The 22,256-nt window shown below is 45.4% G+C and overlaps 1 protein-coding gene across 1 annotated transcript in view; it reads left to right on the top strand.

Moving 5' to 3' along the window:
* Positions 1-22,256, top strand: part of Cracd (capping protein inhibiting regulator of actin dynamics) — a 257,454-nt gene that overhangs the window by 222,881 nt on the left and 12,317 nt on the right. The window contains 6 exon segments of the mRNA XM_047566900.1: positions 4,023-4,187; positions 6,521-6,589; positions 8,988-9,170; positions 10,609-13,345; positions 18,663-18,853; positions 20,198-20,360. Coding sequence (XP_047422856.1) covers positions 4,023-4,187; positions 6,521-6,589; positions 8,988-9,170; positions 10,609-13,345; positions 18,663-18,853; positions 20,198-20,360 — 3,508 coding nt within the window.

Genomic DNA, 22,256 nt, shown 5'->3' with positions numbered 1-22,256 from the left:
TTATGGATTATTTGGCATAGAAGAGAAACCTTTGTCCTCAGTAGCTAGAATCTCCTACTGAGCTGGATTTTATTTTAAAATACCCAAAATCATACATTTGAGCATTTTGACACCTAATGCAGCTGTCAAGGACACAAAGAATAAACACCTGCACTTAGCCATTTCAAAAGTCACTTTTAAAAGAGCAGTTGTTTTAAAATTGGTATGCTTTTCTTTCTTTTTTTTTTTTTTTAATTTAACAATGGAAGTATCTGTAGTTTGTTCAAGAAGACAGCAACTTTATTGTTCCTCTGCTTTACTCTTATGGACATGGTCTAAAGAATGGCCATGAAAAATCTGGGAATTCTAGACTCTGGCAATGAGAGAACTGCAGAAAATGATGTGCTTGGCATTTCCACACCATAGGAACAAACCTCATGAATATGGATGTACATTCCTGTAGCGTCATTCTCTGGCATTCCATATTACAACCAAATGGCCCAATGTGAATGAATAAAATATGGTTCCTCTTAGCTCACATTCCAGCCTCAACAGTAACTCCATTCACAGCCCAGGGATAGACTCAGTATAGACACAAGTAATAACTGCAGTGTGTATAAAGACAGCTCATGGGTATTTAAAAAATAAAACAAAAAGGTGAGGAGAGCAGTAGTTTGTCTCTGATGAGGACCAGCTCCTCTTATAGAGGTGACTGCTCATTTATGTCCTAGTTCCTCTCATGACAATAACTGAGTAGTGTACAAATTAGAGTAACAGAAAAGCCATGTTTATCCGTGTAGTCAGCTCACTTGACACCTGAGATTGCCCAACAGGTTTTGGCAGTCACATCTTACTCGTCGATACATTTCACAAAATGACACAAGGGCCCAGTCTCCTTTGAATCAGCCGGCGGGAGAGGGCGTGCTGGTGGGAGCTCCTGGTCCTTGGGTATGGGAGGATTGGTGACCACAGCTCTGGACCCTAAGTCCCACTGTCTAGTGCCTGGCAGCTGCAGGGTGTGTCTGCGAGGACAGTCCTCTGTTTGGACACAGAGACTAGCCCTACTCCAGATCCCTGCCACCATTCCCTTCTGCCTCCCAGTCCCCACCCGCAAGGTCCCCAGCCACCAGCCTGAATCTTTTTTTTCTGGTGGGATTTCAAATCTGCTCCTGTACCAAGAGGGACATTTTCATTTTCAAAGGTGACAGCAGTGTTTTTCCTTTGCCAGGATGAACATATCTGTGACAGGAACCAACACTTTGACATACACACACAGTGTCATTCCCTCCTGTCCTCTTTCCCTGTCTGTCCCCCAGGTCCTCCAGCCATTGGAACTGCCAGCAGGGCCTTCAGCTGTCCCTGGGCTCTTCTCTCCCATCTTCCCTAAGCCTTTCCTCTGTCCCCAGCACCTTCCCCTCCATCTGCCTCTTGAATTCTCTACCTCATTTGTGAACCTGTCCCTTTTTCACCTCCACCTTTGCCCCTGGTACTGTATTGGTCCCATTCTTACTCATCTATTTGTTTCTTCTCATGTTCTCTTTCCTTTTTTGTTTGTGGCCACAATAGTCATCCCATCTTTGGAGTTATTTCAGTCTAGAATGTGATTACGTTTTGCCACATTCTTTTTTGCTTCTTAAGCATCAGTATTCTAAAAAGGAAAATATCAGCATGTTCATTCCTGACTAAATGGCATGGGAATATTAGGCCAAGAATTACAATAAAGACATCCTTTCCATTAGAGGTACCATTAGAAATACCCTCACCTCAGTTGGTCCATCGTACAACATTACTGTTAAGAGGAAGACTAAATTCTAGTGTTTTGTAGCACTGTAGAGTGACTATAGTTAACAATGATTTACTGTATGTTTCAAAATAGCTGAAAAAGGGAATTTCGAACATCCCTAACAAAGAAATGATAAATGTTTGAGATGATGGATATATCAATTACCCTGGTTTAATCATTAGACATTGAATACATGTATTGAAATATTTGTTAACAATAATTTATTGTGTATTTCAAAACAACTAGAAAAAGAGAACTATGTTCTCAACACAAAGAAATAAGTGTTTGAGGTAATGGATATGCCAGTTACCCTAACCTAATCACTTATACTCTGTATACATGTATTAAAATATCATACTCCATAAATACATACAATTTGTGTATGTCAATTAAACAAAGAAACGTCTGCATCTCAGTAATTCAGGGGCATTGGCAAGCAGCAGACCCTGATCACAGAAGGTGTCCAGGATCACAGGGGTTTGGGACAGCCTCGAGATCTTGGCCAACACTAATAGGAAGGCCAGCCTGGGAGGACACAGGAACCTGCCCCCGTCCTCTGCCCTGGGCAGCAGAGCCCAGCTCCCCGCTGGCTTTGTGCCTCCATGTCCTCTTGTCTGACTCCATCGCTGTTCTAACCGTGCCTGCTTACTGACCTGCTTAGAGTAGACACTAACTGCCATTTCCTGCTAGGCTTGTTTTTGGAAAACACCTTTTTTCAGCCTTTTCCTCCCTGCAACCCTTTCAGGCTGCTGAAACTGCCCTTCCCTGGCTGAACTCAGGCTTTGGATGTGCGCTCCTTCCCTGTGGGGCTGGGGAGCCCTGCTCAGGCTGAAACACCCGTGGCCCAGATCCACGCCCTTGCCTTGCGGTGCTCCTGCCTTGGCATGCGGGGTTCCCTGGGGATGCGGGGAGGGGAGGCTGGGGCCAGTCTCTGTCGTGTGTGTCCCTTCTCCCTAGGCAAGGCTGGGGGTGGGGGAGCTGGGCACACGTGGGTGGATTTGGTATCATTGAGTTCCAAGGGAGAGAGGGCAATTCCCTCAAGGGAACTTCTGACGAATAGTTAAAATGCTGCATCATCTCTTTATATAACTGCCCCTGCAAGCAGGAAGGACATTGTCAAATTTATGAGAGCTGATGAAGTGCAATGAAAACAACCCTGAATGTGATTGTAGAAGACTCGGTTCTGATTCCTTTGGGACTTGGGCCGATTGCCTCTCCCTGTCAGATCTCTGGCTTTTTTTTTTTTTTTTTTTTTTTTTTGCAAAGTGAGAAGTTTCGAATAGGTGATTGCTAAGGCTCTTTACTGGTCTGTGGGATTAAACATTAGCCAGATTAAAGATAAATATCAGATAATTTTTTTGAGGCATATAAGGACTGTGAAACTCAAGAACCTGATATCTGGAGCAGTGTTTCTCCGTTGGGGGCGATTTTACCCCCCACCCCAGGGGCATTGGAAAACATCTGACAACATTTTTTTTCTTTTCTAATCTGGCCCTTGTCTAATTCCAATACTATTTATCTTCTCTTCTCCCTATCCTTTTAGCTACCACCTACCCATAGTCCACCCCTCCTTGACCCTTTTCTCTTCCTGGTTCCTTCAGTCTTGGTCCCCTATTTCATTTGCCCCAAAGGCAAAGAAGTCCAGTTTGTTCCCATCCCTCATATGCTCTCGACGTTGATCAGGGAAAGATCCGCTAGCCCAGGGACCTTCTTCACCTTAGCTGTGCCCACCATGACCTGAGCATGAGGTCTGGCATGGGGTTGCAGGCGGGGTGGTGGAAGAAGAAATTTTCACAGGGAACATGTCCAGAAGAGGCTAGAAAGTTCCCATGTTACACCCACTCCAGGAGTTTTCATTTCCCCCAGAGGTTCCTACATTTCATGTAACTGTTTTCCATATAATTTTTGTACTTTAAAAAAAAAAGACTTTTCTAGATTTATAGACAAATCTAAAATCAAGAACATATGTTCCAACTTTTGGTTCAGAAATATTGTACCTGTACCCACTAGAAAATGTTGGCATTTCCATGAAAGAGGTGGCCGGATGAAAAAACTCACTGCTTGAAGATGGGAAAGAAGAAGGGACAAAAACATGCAGATACTACAAGCCTGCCTGTGGTTCCCTGGCATGGCCGTGGGTCTAGAAAGCAGCTGGGCACGGGCATATGCCTCAGCGCTTCCTAGATATGCTGGGGAACCTGGTTGTGGGTTTGGGGACCGCTTCACTGCTTCAGAATATCTTCCTTTTGTTCCTCTCCAGCGACAATTGGGCAAGAATATCAAGTTTGGGCAGCGGCCACCCAATGCCATTCCCATGAAGAAGGCAGGCAGTGGAGAGGCCAGCTCAGAAGAGGACCTGTTCCCAGCCAGTCCCATGGAAATTGTGGCTCAGCAGGATATCATCCTCTCAGACGCTGAGAACAAAGTGAGTCTCTACCAGGGAATGACCTGATTGCTCATAGCCATTCACAGGATTTTAGGCAGTGAACACAGGCTTCTCATGACCCTGCAGTCTGCAGTGGGGAGAATAAGGTGGGAGGAGCTTTTCTGAAGAGTAGCCCAAGAGTGGAGGGTACTTCCTGGGACCAGCAAAGAGGAGGGGAAGAAGGAGGGGGCAGACGCTTTCCATATACCCTTCAAGGCTCAGGTTGTGCCCACCTCTTCTGGGAACTCTTGCCCGGCCTCACCTCTGAGTATATTTTCTCTCTACCTTTGCTCTGCATCTTCACAGCTGTTTATACACCTGTACCTCCCGTCCCTGTCTCTGTCCATGGGGCTGTTCTCTCTCCATCTCAAAACTTCGACTTCCTTGAGGATAAAGTAGGTCTTACCCATCTGGGTCTCCCCAAGATCTTGACTAGTGCTTGCTTAGTTGTACTGTGTAATTACTTGTCAGATTGAACTAATTTAAAGGGAAATGAAGGGGCTCAGTGAGCTAGAATACATCAACAGACCAACTTGAAGTCACCCTAGTGTAGAAAGTCACATTCTAGCACTGTTTTATCTAAATGTTGTCCGTTGACACTTTAAGGTTATACGTTGAGCATATCCTGAATTGAGAGTTTTTCCAGCAGCAGAAAGGATGTCCTTAGAGCATTTATGGAAAAGGAAACATAAGTCCTACAAACTAGAATTGGGAATTCATAAATGAGGGATGGGGCTTCAGTTTTTCTTTTTTCTTTTTTAAAGGAAAAAGCATTCTTTTAAAGGAAAAAGCTTGATAAGCTTTAGTTGTAGTAAATTGTAGTAGATGTTATTCAAATGGGCATCTCAGAAGAAATCATGCCTTTTATCAGCTAATATGTCACGAGAGTACTAAGAAAGATGCAAGTGACTTGCAGAGGAAAGCAAGGAAGGGAAGTAAAGCGTGGTCCACCCCATTGTCCATCTCTGCCTGACCCTGATGACACCTGGCACCCACACACTGACACCTTTGGGTGGTGGGTGAAGCAGGATGGGGCCCTCCCTCGTGGTAGGTCTAAGATTGCTCTCCCCAGCCTCCCCAATGCTAGGTGGCAGCATTATAAAATCTCTTGAGGCAGAGATTTTGTGAGGACTCAAACAGCCTCTGGGCCATTACCAGTGACCTCATAAGTGCAAGGCACAGTGGCCTAGGAGAAGAAAGGATCTTTGTTCAACAGACCTTGTCTTAGATGTGGGTGTTACTGAGATGAGCAAGATTTGCCTAGGGGCTGCCTCCGAGTAAGTTTACACCCTATTGAGAAGGGACTCACACAATACCCAAGTTAGCAAATAGATAAATATAATCATTTCAGATCAAGAAAAGTATTGGCCTCACAGAAAATAAACAGGGTAATGCAAAGGTGAATAACTTAGTGGGGGAGAGAATACATCTCTGCATGTGGAGTTGAGAGCAGGGGGTATCGAGATGGAAGAATATCCCGAAACAGAGGCCCAAGAAGTCATCCCCAAAAGAGGACCAGGAAGCAGGCCAGTGTGGCCCTTCTGGGGTGGAGGAGAGTACTGGTGATACCAGGTGGTGTAGACAATGGGGAAATGGTGAAGTCTGTTTTGAAGACAATAGAAAACCTCTGAGTAATTTTAAGCAGGGTAATGTTTTAATCTGGTTTGTGTTTTCTGAAAAATTTTCCTAAGTGTGATGTGAGGAATGGACTGAGGTAGGGCAAGCTGACGTGGTCCCCCTGGAAGGGAAGAGAAAATCCTTGTGTATAAAATGGCACTACAAGAGATAGAGCAGTCTACCAGCCTGAAACACGCAGACAGCTTGCAGGGGTGCTCTCGGAGCGCGCCTAGGACACTGGGGCGTGAATCTTCAGCCTTTCCCTTCTGTGTTTTTTGTCCCCCTCCCTGGGCTTTCGCCTTCACAGCCCTGCCCTTTGCATCCTTGCTTAGAGGGGAGAGGTCTGACAGGTGAAGGGGGAAGACAGCCAGCAAAGGCGAGAGCTCCGAGGTCAGAGGCCTCTGTTCCCCAGGTCAGGTGGCTGTTGAGCTGCCCGCAGCTCCTCTCAGCCAGAGCACAGAAACGCAGGGCTGAGGTGGGGACCACCCAGGTGGGAGTGCATTGAACTCGGGAAGAGGATGGTGGCCCTTCTGCACCTCAGGTAGTCCCTGTCAGCAAAGTCCCCACTGTGACTCCTGCTGGTTCTTTGAGGCCAGCTGACCCCTGTGTGGGAGGAGGCAGTCCTGCCCAGGCCCAGCCAGTGTCTAGTTATTTAGTTATTTGCCCAGAACTTCCTGTTCCTGTGTTTGACTCGAGCACTCTCTCTACTGTTCCAGTCCAGTGATACGCCAAGTTCTCCAAGTCCTCTGAATCTCCCTGGAGCTGGAAGTGAGATGGAAGAAAAGGTAATAGGATTTGAACTTATTTGTTGAGCTTCCTTACTTTAACTTCCCATTTTTCCTTTTTTTTTTTTTTTTTCCCAATCTGCTGCTTCATTTTCCATTCCTAAATGTTGCCTTCATATGTTACTTTAAATTTCTTCAACATGCAACTAGTGGTATAGGTTGGTGCATCTGTTTCCATGGCTTTGCAACTGCTGGAACTAAACCCTGCTCTGAAAAATAGCCACACTCCTAGCATGCCCTGGGGTCTTACAAGTTGGTCCTCTTTCTAAATGTATCACATCTTTGAAGACACTGTTAATCCATTGAAAAACTGTAAGGAAGGATCCTCTTAGAGATGTGAGAAACAAAAGACCTGACCTTATCCTTTCTCTGCTTGTACATAGTATGTTCTAATGTTTTTGTGTCCCTTTTAAACCTAGGGCTTTACCTACAGGAGTCTAGGGAGTCTAGACCCTTTTCCCTGAGCTCACTTCTGTAGGAGCTGGTCTGCTCTGATGGGGACTTTTCACCTGCACAGGGAACCAGGCCGCTTCCCAAGATCTGGCAGGTGGAACCCTGAGCAGGTTTGCTACTACAAAAGGAATGGCTCAAGATGGTGCCACCCGCAAGACAATGACGAGGCCAGCTGGGATAACTAGAAACAGCATGGCACTTCAATCTCAACTTCAAGTGCTTATCTCTGTCTTCAATCTGTCACTTTGGCTCTGACTCCTTTTCCTCATGCATCTCATAGGGGATGGAAATAAATGTTTAATTCGTCTCTTCTCAACAACAGCTCAGAATTTGATACCTATTATAAAAAGATAGCCATAAATAAATGAAAGCTAAAAGACCAAAGGCTGGAATTATTTTTCAATGCTTTTCCTCATAAATTAATAATGCACTGGGCTTCCATTTTGCTCTTGGTGCTAGCGTGGTCTTTTATCTTTTGTACATAAATATAGAGGGTAATTGCAAAAAGCAGGCCCTTCACCTAAACCTCATCCACTCTGCACTTCCAGCACAAACACAAACCCATGAACCCTGTCCCTTCCAATCCAGGTCTGCCCTTGTGTGTGCAGAGCTGGGGATTCTGGCAGATGGGGCTGTGGGCGCCCCCTGCTGCAAGTTGGCGTTGTGTAACCCGGAGCCCCTTTCTCCCTATCTAAATTCTCTGCAGTTAGAGGCATGGCTTCCTACCTTCTCATTTAGTGTGGCTTCTGGTTCAGGTGCCATGGCGGCTTTGACCTTTCTAAATGTGTAGTCTGAGGCTGTGGCTTTTTAGTGATTGCATATGTATTCCAGAACTGCAGGCTGTTCTGCAGTGCATCTTTTGAAGAACTGCACCTGCCCAAGAGGCACATTTTCGCCACTTTTTTTTTCTTTTCACCAGAAACTTTTTTCTTTCTTTCTTTTTTTTTTTTTTTTTTTTTTTTTTTTTTTTTTGGGTGGGGGGGGCGGTGCTGAGGATTGAGCCCAGGGGCACTTTACCACTGAGCCACATCCCCAGTCCTTTTTATTTTTTATTTTGAGACAAGGTCTTGCTAAGTTGCTTAGGGCCTCGCTAAATTGCTGAGGCCAGCCATGAACATGCAATCCTCCTGCCTCAGCCTCCCGAGTCACTGGGTGTTATGGGCATGTGTCACCATGCCCTAAAAAGGGCCTTTTTTCTTTTAGCTTTTTGTACACTCAGTACTCTGTGACTTTGGGGTGATTATGTCAAAACATTTTTGCTGATTATAAGTTCCGTATCCTAGATGTGGATGTTATACTTTATTTTTCCTTCGTTCCTTCAACAAGTATGTACTAATCACTTACCAAATGAGATTTGCTACTTGAGCAAAAAAGAGACTGATGCAGAGATGAAAAAGACTCCTTCCTGCCTTGAAGGGACTGAAGTCCTGTATAGGAACTGAGTATGTACACAGTGTCTGAGAGTTAACAATTTCTTAGCATAGAGATGATCTAGTCCAGGAGCCAGCAAACCATTAGTTATTTTAGGCTTGTGACTTTAGGCCACAACTGCATGACTCTCCTTTGTGCTGTTCTTCTTTGTAGCACAAAAGCAGCCAAAGATAGTGGGCATGGCATAGGCCAGTAAAATTCCATTTATCAAAAACAGGCTGCAGGTGCTTTGGTTCTCCATTGACTCTGACCCATATCAATCAGAGTAGGAAAATTAGCCATGCAAAGACTAAATGACCTTCACCAGTGAATATAGTCACCATTGGCAGAACAAATAGCATCCTGTCCTTTGATTCCAAAACCAGGGTTCATTTCACTGAATTCCAGCCCCCTTGCTTACCAGCATTCCCTGGGCCAGACTGGGCAGACACAGGCTGGAGCTCAGTTACTGTTGCTGGATTCCCTGCAAGGCATTCTGATCCAGACTGACCTTATATCTTAATCTGCACCGTAGGTTGCTCCAGTTAAACCGTCTCGGCCAAAAAGACATTTCTCTTCTGCTGGCACCATTGAAAGTGTCAACCTCGATGCCATCCCCCTGGCCATCGCTCGCCTGGACAACAGTGCTGCCAAGCACAAACTGTCTGTTAAGCCAAAAAACCAGAGGGTATCAAAGAAGCACAGGCGGCTTGCCCGGGTGCGTCGATCATGTTCTGGCTGACCAGACAGGTGCCCTTGCTTGCTGGGCACTAATTCTACCAAGTGTGTTGGTGTAGGGGTAAAACCCTAGGAGGATCTAGGTCTCTACCCATTGGGAACTCGAGTGTACCTGCATGCGGGTATCTGTAGGTCTGTTTCCACTGTCCTTTCTGAGATGAGGCTGGTGGAACTCAGAGGGGGAGGTCACAGGTGGAGGGACTTCAGATGATTTGTGCTTGCTGTATATCAGAAAGGTGGACCAGCTCAGCCCAGCTGGCTCAGCCAAAGGGCCTTTAGTCTGACTAGAGTAGACTTCTAAGTGATGGGCTTCAGGGGACATTAATGAATTCCAATTCTCTCTCTCTGTCTTTGTGCATATATGTTGGGGGAGGGGATACAGAGGATTGAATTCAGGGGCACTCTACCACTGCACTATATCCCCAACCCTTTTTTGAAATTTTTTTTTATTTTTTAAAATGTTGATAGATCTTTATTTTATTTATTTTTTTATATGTGGTGCTAAGAATCAAACCAAGTGCCTCACACATGCTAAGCAAGTGTTCTACCACTGAGCCACAACCACAGCCCCCCACTTTTTTTAAATTATGAAACAAATCAAATGAAATTGCCCAGACTGAATCTCAAACTTGCCATCCCCCATGCCTCAAACCCACAAGTAGCTGGGATTATAGGCATGCACCACCATGTCTGACCCAAATCTCTTTCTTTGCTCATCTTCCTACTTTTGGGCTATTTATTTTCCTATTGTTCATTTATATTAAGAAAAAGGAATTTGGGAATGACAAAAAGGCTAGAAGGTAAATCTCCCACAGTTTACTCTTGCTTGGTGTGACCTTTGTCTGACTTTACCTTCACACTATTCCTCTTATCCATCAAGAAAACTTTCAAGATTCCTGGTGGAGGCCTGAAACCTCAAATAGTTCTGGATACTACTACACAAACCATGTTTTTTCTTATACATACCTATTTTAAAGTTTAATTTATAACTTAGGCAAGAGATTAATTTATGAATTAGGTAAGAGATTAACAACAATGATAACAATATACTGTAATCAAAGTTAATGTTGGGCATAGTGGCATATATCTGTAATCCCTGCTACTGCGGAGGCTAAGGCTGGAGGATTTACAAATTCAAGTCCAGCCTAGGCAACAATGGCAGTAAGTCCTCATCTCCAAGGTGGGGAAAAAGCTATTTAAAATGTATGAATTATTCTAGGAACTTTTATTTAACATTTGATTAAGGACAGGTAACTGAAATCATGGGAAGCAAAACCTTGGATAAGGGAGACTAATGTATCTGTACCCAGGAACACCTATCCCTTTTGAGACTGCCAGGCCACCTGCATTGTAATTGGAATAGTAAGGGTTTTCTATGAGAAAAGTAAAAGACTAAATATTTCTCTTCTCCTTGTTAGGATCGACAAAATGAGCAAGGTGGCCTTGATAGGCAGCCTTCCCTGGACCAAAATGGCCACCCAGGAGAAGACAAGCCCGCGTGGCTTGAAGAGGAGCCAGAGCTGCTGGATTCTGAGGAAGAGAAAAGACGCCAAGAAGACTATTGGCGAGAACTTGAGGCCAAGTGCAAAAGGCAAAAGGCAGAAGCAGCAGAGAAGAGACGCCTGGAAGAGCAGAGGCTGCAGGCCCTGGAGAGGAGGCTGTGGGAAGAGAACAGAAAGCAGGAGCTCTTGGAAGAGGAGGGTGATGAAGAAGAGGGTGAAGAGGAGGAACTGCAGCTAGAAACTGAGAAGGAAAAGGGGCCAGGGGAAAGGCTGCAGCGGGGCCTGGAAGAGCAAGGTTGCCCAGAGCAAGAGTGGAAGGAGCAGGAGAACAGAGAGCGCCTGGAGGCCGACGAACGGAGTCGCCTGCATGAAGAGGCCCAGCGCCTGGAAGAGCTGAGGCAGCATGAGGCCGAGAGGCAACGTGAGGCCGAGAGACAGCAGCAGGAAGAAGAAAGGGAGTTGAAGGAACTCCGAAGGCTGGAGGCACAACGGCAGGAGGAGGAGGCCAGGAGGCTGGAGGAGCAGAGGCAGCGGGAGGAGCTGGAAGAGGAAGGGAAACGACTAGAGGGGCTCAGACAGCAGCAAGAGGAAGCGAAGCGAAGGCCAGAGCTGATACAGCAGGAGGAAATGGAGGCTCCGGAACCGCAGGAGGAGCTTGGGGATACGCCACAGAGGCCACAGACTCCGGACGAAGAGAGGCAGCCGCACCTGGAGGACCGCAGAGGCCCGCGGACCGCTCTGCAGAGTGACTTTGAGAAGCCAGAAGATCGAGGACACCTGGAACTCAAGAGGCAAAGAGAAAGCTCCCAGGAGGAGCAGAAGCAAGAGGCGGAGCCAGCAAGAGAGCAGCCGGGGAAGAGGGGCGATTTTCACGACGATGAGCATCGTGTCCTGGAGGAAAGAAGAGAAACAGCCAAAATGGACCCTCCCCAGCAGCAAGAGGGGCAGAAGGAAGAAACTCTGCCTCCAGCGCAGAAGAACGAAGTTTCCACTCCAGAAAAAGACAGAAAGGTGGAGGAACTCAGGTGGCAGGAAGTGGATGAGCGGCAGACCATGCCAAGGCCCTACACGTTCCAGGTGTCCTCAGGAGGGAGGCAGATTCTCTTCCCCAAAGTCAATCTGACCCCCGTGACGCCCGCCAAAGACACGGGACCCAGCCCTGCTGCGCAGGAACCCAAGGCGCCGAGGGCCAGCGTGGCCTCGCACGCCCTGCCCTCCGCCCTGAGCATCCCCCATACAGCCATTCTGGTCACCGGAGCTCAGCTCTGCGGCCCGGCGGTCAACCTGAACCAGATCAAGGACACGGCCTGCAAGTCTCTTCTGGGCCTGTCAGAAGAAAAGAGACACGTGGACGTCCCCACTGCGGAGCACCCAGTCCGCGCCCCCGGCGAGCCCCGGGGAGGCGGTGGCAAAGCCCGGCCTCCCCAGGAGTCGCCAAGCAGCGTGGCAGCGCTGGCAGAGTGGGCCTCCATTCGGTCCAGAATCCTGAAGAACGCAGAGAGCGAGGCGCGCGGCGACAGAGAGCAGTCGCGGCCAGGGGACGAGCCGGCTCCCAGGGCCCGATCTGATTCCCGCGGGAACCTCCGCAAGACTCCGCCCGTTAACGCTAAGTTCTCTATTATGCCCGCCTGGCAGAAATTCGCAGATGGTGGCACCGAGACCTCCAAACAGAACACGGAGGCAGAGGGCATTAGGAAAAGAGCCGGGCCGGGGCAGGGCGAAGAGACGGCGCCCCCGCCCCTGCCCGCTGGTACTCCAGAGCCCCGGAAGGGTCCAGAGAAGCCGGAGGTGCACCACGAGCCAGCAGACACCACCGAGGGGTGCAAATTTGCCAAAGACCTTCCATCTTTCCTTGTTCCGAGCCCGCCTTCGCCTCCGCAGAAAGCGGTCCACACAGATTCCACAAGCACGGCGCACAGTGAGACCGCAAGTGGTGTAGCCAAGCCAGACCCTGTGATGTCAGGTGCGGAAGAAAAAGCCTCACCTTTTGGAATAAAACTGAGAAGGACCAACTACTCCTTGCGCTTCCACTGCGACCAACAAGCTGAACAAAAGAAGAAGAAGAGACACAGCAGCACTAGTGACAGTGGCGATGGGGGGCCGCCAGCAGGGGCAAGCGCCAATGCCGACAAAGAGACAGAGGGCGTGGCCCCCAAGCATGGCCCATCCTTCCCCCAGGAGAGGAAGCAAGTCCCAGCCCCTCGGAGGGACTCTGCTGAAATCCCTTCCAGCCATTCTCCTCCTGCAGCCCAGCCGGGACCCCCACCGTCCAGCAGCCAGACCCCAGCTCTAGAGCACGACAAGGGAACAAACAAAATGCCGTTAGTGCAGAAACCAGCCCTGGCTCCCAAGCCCACCAGCCAGACCCCACCGCCATCCCCACTCTCCAAACTGAGCAGGCCCTACCTGGTAGAGTTGCTGGCCCGCAGAGCTGGGAAGCCAGACTCTGAGCCCAGCGAGCTGCCCAAGGAGGGACAGGAGATCCAGGAGAGCAGTGGTACCCAGCCACCCTCACCACCACTCCCAGAGGAAAGGAAGGGACAGAAGAGGGAGGAGGATGAGGAAGAGGTACCAGAGAAGAAACCTGCTTCACCCCCTCTTTCTGCCACTCAGCAAGAGAGACTTTCCCAAATGCCTGAGGTGGGGAGGAAAGGTAGGTAGCTGTTGAATGGAGCCTTGGCCTCTGTCCAGCTCATATGCAGGAGCCTCAAGTGCTGGGGTAGCCAGTGACTGATAGAGGCCAGTTTGCCATTCTGAAAGGACACTCACTCAGTCATAGTGAGGCCCTTATTATTTGATATGAAATATAGTCCTAATTAATAAATATGTCATTAACCATTCTAAGGGGGAAGTGCAGTGACCAAAAAAAAGCTAGTTTCCACATTCTGGTTTCTCTTCAGATCGCATAAATCTTTTGCCTTTACTAGTTTTTTGGACCAGTGTCTGTGCTCTGCCTCTGGGCAGTAGCTGCACTGAGATGGGAAGCTAGGGGCTTCAGACATCCCCATCCTATCTGTGGGTCCCCTCTCCGAATGTTTGACTTTCACCTAATTTTATGTGAAATGCTCTGCAAATGCAGCCTCACATCCTCCCGGCAGGTGTGCCACTGTGAAATCCTCCTATACAGAAATGTAAGAGCATCCCTCACTTCTGGACAAACCTGGTGATTCTTTTTATTTTGAGACAGGGTCTTTCTAAGTTGCCAAGGTTGACCTTGAACTTGCAAACTTCCCATCTTAGCCTCCCAAATAGCTGGAATTACAGGCATGCTCCTAGACACCCAACTCCTAACCGCCTTTTTAAATTGTCCACTTACCTAGCTTGTTTTCCTGAATGCACATGTTGATCAGCAGCTTCTAGACTTCTTCTTTATAATGATTTCTGTTTGTCCTGCTGAATGATGGGTCCATTTTTAGTTCTGACAAGAGCTTTTGTGTTGTTACTTTTCTGGTATCTGCAAATTCCCTCTCAAGACCTATCCTGTTCTATTGCTCACTTTATCTATCCTCAAAGAAATAAAGCTCCTGCTTGCTTCTTTCTTTTAGACATGACCCTTCAATTATTATAATTTTCTTCCCCAACTATTACCACCCTTGTTTTCTTACCCAGCATTCAGATTTTGGGCTGTTGGTCTCTGCTAATTTAATTTTTCTTGATACAGAAAAAAAAAAAAAAAAAAAAACACATAGAAGCAAGACCAGGGCCCTGCCTTGTGGGACTTGCTGCCTCCTCTATTCATGGGGGTTTTGGTATTCAACTTGCTACCAGAACTGACCAAATCTGCTTAACTGAATACCCCATCAGGATAAAAATGTTAAGCACAGACTTCCAATGTACTTCTTGGTTGTATACATGTGGTACCATCATTAACTAGAGCCCTGGGACATCATCTATACTTGGAGTGAAGTTCATTGTAACAACAGTGGATGTTTTGCAAGTCATGGTGCCATGTTTTATTTTCTTTGGCCAACTTCTTGGCAAATCTGATTTCTTCATAAAGTGGCAGGCAAAGAGCTCTGCTATTTTCTGATGCTTGCATTATGTAGTAAACTGAATCTAAGGCATTTCTTTAAGCCATTTGTCTATCTTGTAAGGGCTCATTTAATTAAAATGAGATAGGGTATTCCATGCACTCATCCAACTACAAAACCTTCCAATATGCTAAAAGCAAAAATTAAGGAGAACAATGATACTGGTCTTCCCAACCTCCCCACCCCCACCCCCCACAGTGTAGCCCTCCCAACTTCCCTCATGATTCTTTAAACATACTATTTGTTATACATAGTCTTTGGTTATGTGGGCTGAGTGAGGATGTCAGTACTAGTCTGAGTATTAAATATTAGAATAGCATTTTTCATTTTTATATTTAGATTTTAAAATAGATAAGTAGAAATTCTCACCATTTCTTTCTTCACCCCAGTGAATTGTCTGGCACATTCCCTAGGGCGTAGATCCCCTTTTTTTGGAGACCACTAAGATGTCTGCATTCTGGAGGCTGAACAGGCCAATATATAGGCCATGCCTTCTGCCAAGCCACTGCCTTCTGCCAAGCCACCATATTGATTTGAACCCACCTGGTGGGAATTAACAGCAGTGACAATCCCTGTTTGTACTATATACAGACTTTGATTACTGGTATCATCTCATTCTAGAATTTCTACCTACGTGTTGTATGCAGAACAGATAAATAATAAAGAACCCCTTTCTCTAAGAAATAACCTTGAGGAGTAATGACTTGAACCCAATGACCTCAGGTGTCACCTGCTTGTCCCCTAGAATTGGAAGAAGAGAACTTGAATGGGCTGTTCTGTTCACTGAGTTTAGAATGAGAGACAGTAGGTGTAAATTGCAATGAAATCAATTTTTAATTAGGAATTCTAAACTTCTTGCCTAAAAAATTACGTGATTGACATAGAACATCCCTGTCTGATAAAACCTTGATGAAATGAGGGATTTCCCTGTGTTTAGATGATTTCAACAGCAATCTTTCTCTGGACTGTATCCAAGTACGTTTATTTACACTGCTTCTGGATCTCACCAGCACATGTGTTAGATAGTCTTGGCTCTGTTTTACAGATGTGGACAGCAGTATCTGTAAAGTTGGGTGTTTTGCTGGCTCCCACAATGGTAACAGCAACATGAGTTCTTTCCTAGGATAAATGATCTCCTCATCATTCCACAGCTGCCCCTGATAATTCTCACCTGGTATTTGTAAAATGCTGAAAGTCTTTGAACATTTTTACAGCCAGGGAAGATAGCATATACCTATAATTCCAGTGACTTGAGAGATTGAGGCAGGAGGATCGAAAGTTCAAGGCCAGCCTGGGCAACTTACTGACACACTATCTCAAAATAAAAATTTTAAAAAAGGCCTAGAGATGTAGCTCAGTAATAGAGTCCTTGCCTAACTGGGCTCAGTTTCAAGCACTGGGAAAAAAGAAAAAAAAAAAAGTTGTTGATTTGTAGGAGTTGTTGTTTTTTTGTTTTTTATAGTTCAGTCCCTTTTCTATATAAAAAAAATCCCTCCCTTTCAGTAACAGTAACCTCATGTTAGTAATTAATAAGTTTCCTCCAGGGTAATGTTTTTTCAATTAAAATGTCTCCCTTCCCGCCCTTTGGCCTGCTTAGGTCTGAAATTCCTATCATGGGGATATGGGCATGGACGATGCTCCCCATCCTTCCATCCCAGAAACTGGCTCTAGAGCTGGAGGAAAGGAAGGGAAAGAAGTGAAACATTTTGAGGCTCACTCTTCTTGGGTGCTCAGCTCTGGTTCTTCTGTGGGTTCCTCAGACCCCTCGCCTGCATCCTTCCATGTTTTCTCCTTCCCTGTCAGTAGATCTCCAGTTCCCGATCCAGACTGCCCATCTCTGTCATATAGTCCACCTCTGGACCCCGGACACCACTCACACCTCCTTTGCCCCAGCAAACCAGGAGGCCAGTGTCTTCCTAGCATACGCTCTTCTCCTCCATCTGCCAGGAGGAAGATAATTCTATTTTTCTCCCACTTATGAGAAATGAAAAGCACTTTTGTGGCTATGTGATTGGAGAGAAACACTATGAGAAAAAAGAAGCCCCAAGACCAGCTTCTCCCACATCGTATAACACACCCAACCAACTGTCATAGAGCTGCAACCGCCATCTTTCCTCCTTCCCCACCCAGAAGGTTTTTTTCACTTTTACTCAGTTATAAGTTTAGTTGATTATATTTTAAAGGCATTTTGACCCTTATGGTAAATACCAGTCAAGGTTTTTGACAGGTTGCTTTTATGCTCCTCCCAGGCCAGGTCAGACTGAAAGTTTAGTTCAAATTCTCTTTTGCAGAATAACTTTATATGGAAATCATTTAGGTCTTGGCAGTTTGAATTTTAGAAGTTTTACAAACAAGTGCTCCACAGTCCTTGGGTAGAAAACAGGAACTCATCAAGTTAGTTCCAGTGTATGTAAACAACTCAGCACCAAAGAAGCTTGAGGGGCAAGTAGTTCTTTCAAATTTTCTGGTTAACTGAACCAGAAATAATCAAAACTCATTTCAGTTTCACTTTGTTTTATTTTGTTTTTAAACCTTCTGATTTAAATGTTTTGTTTTTCTTTCTTGTGTTAGATCATACTTGAATCTCTATTTGATTAGGGACATTGCAATGTGCAGGATTCATTATGAAGACAAAGGCTCTATGTACAGCCTTATCTAAAGGAGATAGAACGTTAAGTAGGGGGCCTGAGGTTGTAACTTGGTGGTAGAGTGCTCTGGGTTCTATCCCCAGTCCCAAAAAGAAAATTTAGTAGAATATCTTTTTTTTTTTTTTTTTTTCGGTACCGGGAATCAAACTCAGGGCCTTGTGCTTGCGAGGCAAGCACTCCACCAGCTGAGCTATCTTCGCAGCCCAGAATATCTTATTATTATTACTATTGTTTAAATTCCTCATTCAAGCTTTCTAATTTGTTTTCTTATCATTTGAACTTTGCCCTCATCTTGGAGCACAGTATTAAAAAGTCCAGCTGATTGAGAGCCCTGGTGGCAGATTCTGCAATATCAAAGAATAAATTTCTGTTGGATTGCAAAAGAACAAGACTAGAGTGAACCCCTTTCCTTTGAATTAGTAAAGAACCCCATCATAGAATAAGTATCTCTTTACTTTCTACTTGAGAGTAAAGAAGGGAGACCTCTGTCTCACAGACTTAAGTAATAATTACAGCTCACTTTGTGGAGTGATGACTAAATGCCAAGCATTGTTCTAAATATTCTGATCAGATAAGGCATGTGCCATTATTTTCATTTTATTTATTACAGAACTAAAGGTTAAGTAGCTCTCCTAAGGTCACATGAGATCAAAGACAGACCTGTTCAGTGTCAGAGCCCCATGCTTACTCTGACACCAGCCACCTGCCAGGTGTTTACCTAGTTGCAGAGACCGGAAGTCAGAAGAAGCTGGTTTGCTGTGGATGCCGGTGCTCCCAGCTCTCAGATGTGAGGGCATTGGACCAAAAGCATGGGTTTCTCACTGTGTTCCTCAGAGCCTTGCTGCCCTCAGCAGCTCCTAAGTCAGAGCAGTACCTGTTTGTTTTTCAAACATTGGGGTTCCACATAGGATGTTGTCTACAAGGGTGGGGTCCAGGGACACTTCTGTTGCTAAAATAAATCTCATTAAAGCAATGAATTAAAAGAAAAACAACCAACCTTGAACCATATAACTATCTTGGTCTCCTGTAGATGTGAGATTCGATGACACTGAAAATTTAATTTTCTTGCAAAGTAGCTTCTTCCATATCTAGGGAAGAGAAATGCCCCATTTTCAATTGATGGAAGATGTTACTTTCCCCTCCCAGTGGAGTCCCTTAAGCATTAGCACAGATTTGTGGGAGGAAGGAATATTCCCTAGGTGTATTAATATGCCACAAGGTTTAGGGGGTAAGGAACTGAGACAAGTTAGCAGTGAATTTCACAGCAAACCTCTTGTCTTTTTCCCTACAGAGAAGCCAATGCTTCAGAGCAGGCACTCTTTAGATGGCTCCAAAATTACAGAGAAAGTTGAAACTGCCCAGCCACTATGGATAACGTTAGCACTACAAAAGCAAAAGGGGTTTCGTGAGCAGCAAGCAACTCGAGAGGAGAGAAAGCAAGCCCGAGAAGCCAAACAGGCAGAAAAGCTCTCCAAAGAAAACGTGAGTAGCCTGCTCCACTGCTTTAGTTTTGCTAGTCTAAGTTTGGCTCTCTTTTAAGTCACAAGGAGTAGAGAGAGAGAGAAAGAGGAGACGATAGCTGGGGGTGGTAGAGTTTACAGACAGCAGAGTGGTAAATATATTGACCACCTTTAAAGCAGGGAACCAGCCAGTCATGGTGACATATACCTGTAATCCCTGCCACTTGGGAGGCTAAGGCAGGATGATTCCAAGTTTAAGCCCAGCCTGGGTAACTCAGTGAGACCCTGGCTCAAAATAAAAAAAATGAAAAGGTCTGGGGATACACTTAGTGGTAGAGCATCTCTGAGTTCAATCCCCAGCACCACAAGAAAAGAAAAAAGGAGAGGAGAGAGAGGCGGGAAGGGCGGGGAGGGTCGGGAGGGTATGGGGAGAGACAGGAGGAAGAAAGGAAGGAAGGAAGGAATGGAGGGAGGGAGGAAGGGAGGGAGGGAGGGAAGAAGGATGAACCCATCTGGGATATATACATTGCAGTGATCCACACACAACACAGGTACAGTAGTTCCACCTTATCTGAGGTTTTGTTTTTCTTGGCTTACCTGAGGTCAACAGTGGTTCAAAAATATTAAATGGGAAATTCCAGCAATAACAATTTACGAGTTTTAAATTGCTGTTATGAATAATGTGATCAAATCTCATGCCATCCCACTCCATCCTCTGGGACATGAATCAGCCCTTGGTCCAGTGTATCTGCACTGTATGTACTGCCCCCGTTAGCCTCTTGGTAGCCATCTTGGTTATCAGATCAGCAGTCACAGTATCACAATGCTTGTGTTCAGGTAACTCTCATTTTACTTAAGAATGGCTATGAAGCACAAGAGAAGTGATATTGGCAATTTGAATATGCCAAAGTGAAAATGTGAAGTATTTTTTTGATGTGTAAAGGTGAAAGTTCTTGATAATATGAAAAATATATATACACTGATGTTGCTAACATCTAAAATAAGGGCAAAACATAATATATGCAGGGTTCAGTACCTTCCATGATTTTGGGAATCTACAGGGGTCTTAGAATAGATCCCTCTTGGCTAAGGGGAGACTACTATATATGAGAAATATGAAAATGATTTATTTTTAGCAGTAGTCGAAGAGGAAATCAGGAGCCTCTTCTGTGACCTGATTTTACAGTCAGCTTGATGGCGTGTTTTTGGAAGAGTAACTTTCCTTCCTTGGCACAAGGGCACTGAGCTGCTCCCTTCCTTTAGGAGCAGAGGTCAGGGCTGACAGGTGGAAGTCTTGAGGCTCTCAAGTTCAGGCTTCTCCACATCACAGGTTAAAAACATGCTTTCCCTGTCTCTGCCCTCCCAGGTCAGTGTGAGCCCACAGCCTGGAAGTGGCAGTATCAGCAGAGCGGGTTCCCTGCACAAGTCCACTGCTCAGCCAGAAGAGAAGAAGCCTGAGACTGCAGTGTCGAGGCTTGAGCGCAGAGAACAACTGAAAAAGGCCAACACTCTCCCTACGTCTGTGACAGGTAGAGAGCAGGTCCATTTCTGTTTGACCCTGGTTGCAGGTTTCTCTTAGAACATGCTTTATTTCCCACAGTGTCGCGACTAGCACAGCACCTTGGGCATCAGAGAGCACAGGCTGTCTCAGAACCCTATTCATAAACTTTCACATTGATAAAGCTCATCCAGTGAAGACCACCAGGAACTTGCCTGCTGTCCATGGTGTAATGGTGAATGTTTAGTTATCAGCTCTTCAGGGAGTGGAGAAACCTCTCATGTGTAGCATTTGCCATTTTCCATCATGGTGTAAGTACTTCCCCATGGTGTAAATACTTCCACCATGGCCAATTTGAAGCTACCAATATGACATCAACTGGCCTGCTAATTTTTTTTTTTTTTTTTTTTTTTTGTACTGGGGATTGAACCCAGAGGCACTTAACCACTGAGTCACATCCCCAGCCCTTTTTATTTTTTTTTATTTTGAGACAGGGTCTCACTCAATTGCTTAGGGTCTTGTGAAATTGCTGAGATTGGCTTTGAACTTGTGATCCTCTTGCCTTAGTCTCCAAAGCTGCTGGGATTAGAAGTGTGTGCCTGGTGATTGGCCTGCTAAATTCTTGAACATTCAACAAGACAGTGTGACAACACCTGTCTTGCCTATTGTCTGACAAAGTTGAGTTTGTTAACTTTCTGCGACACGGAAGAGCAATACCAGAAAAAACCTCAGTGAAGGAAGAGACAAGAGTATATTAGGATTTGGGGGATAGGGTTAATTGAGGTAAAATTGAAATGGGGCGGGGGAGGAGGGGGACAAGAATGGAGGAAGGAGGGATTGTATAGAAGGATAAGAGGGGTGGGAGGGGTTGGGGGGAAGAAAAAAAATAACAGAATGAATCAAAAACTATTACCCTAGTGTTATGGGGTGCAACTTAAGAACAGACCGATCACCACTGAGAAGTCCAAATTTGAGAGTCTTTATTAAGCTGACCAGCTGACTGTCTCACACAATGTCCCAAAAAATGGCTATTGGGATAACAGCCCCAACCACAGGGTTGTAGGGGTTCTTATACCAAAAATCGCATCAATCATAAGTGTCTGTTGCTATGATTCAAAATTACAAACTAACATCATGAGATCATCGACAGAGGGGGAAGTGGGTCAAACTGACCCTTCCCTAGGTACAAACTAAAGAATGGTTACTAACATCCACACAATCACTGTTTACATGGTACATTGTTTAGGAGCAATAGGAATCAAAGAGAGCAATTTTTTACTACATAGGAGTTGCCATTGTATATTATTAAACATGTCACACCAAGTAACTGATGATAGGTACAGAGGCAGGGCGTTCCCATGGGAGAAGCTTATTTCCTACATAACATGGAGTCTCAGAGCAAAATGGAGTCTGTTTAGTTATTTCCCTTAGAGTCTGGCCTATAACATTCTCATGGAGAGTCAGATCTGTCAGCCCATCACATTCCCCACTGGTTTTATGTACATAATCAAATCATTGATTTATAAGTAGTGCATAGCTGATTGTAGTGAGTATGCAACCCCATTAGCTTAACAGACTGGATTCTATCTCCAATATATTTAAGTCCAAATCTATTTGTCTACTTAAAGTTTTGAAATTCTGGTTTCCAGTAATCAGGGCAGTGGTTCCTACAGCTGTGGAGTTCATTATACCTATTTTTACTAGGAGGGGAACTAAGACAGGGGCCGCTTGTTTAGATATTAGCCCCATATGTTCCTTTTATTCCTCCCCATCATAATAGTATACAGAATTTAGCCTATTTGGCAATCTCAAAAAGTTGAATGGTTAAGCAGAGTTATTCCTAATGTAGTCCAAGCAAGAGAAAAAACACGATTAACATTTTTTTCAGTCTTATCTTTAGATGGTGGTTGGGGTCTCTGAGGGCTGT

Source organism: Sciurus carolinensis, chromosome 10 (genome assembly GCF_902686445.1).
Source record: "Sciurus carolinensis chromosome 10, mSciCar1.2, whole genome shotgun sequence".
Taxonomy (NCBI): domain Eukaryota; kingdom Metazoa; phylum Chordata; class Mammalia; order Rodentia; family Sciuridae; genus Sciurus; species Sciurus carolinensis.
This window is presented reverse-complemented; position numbering and strand designations above follow the sequence as displayed.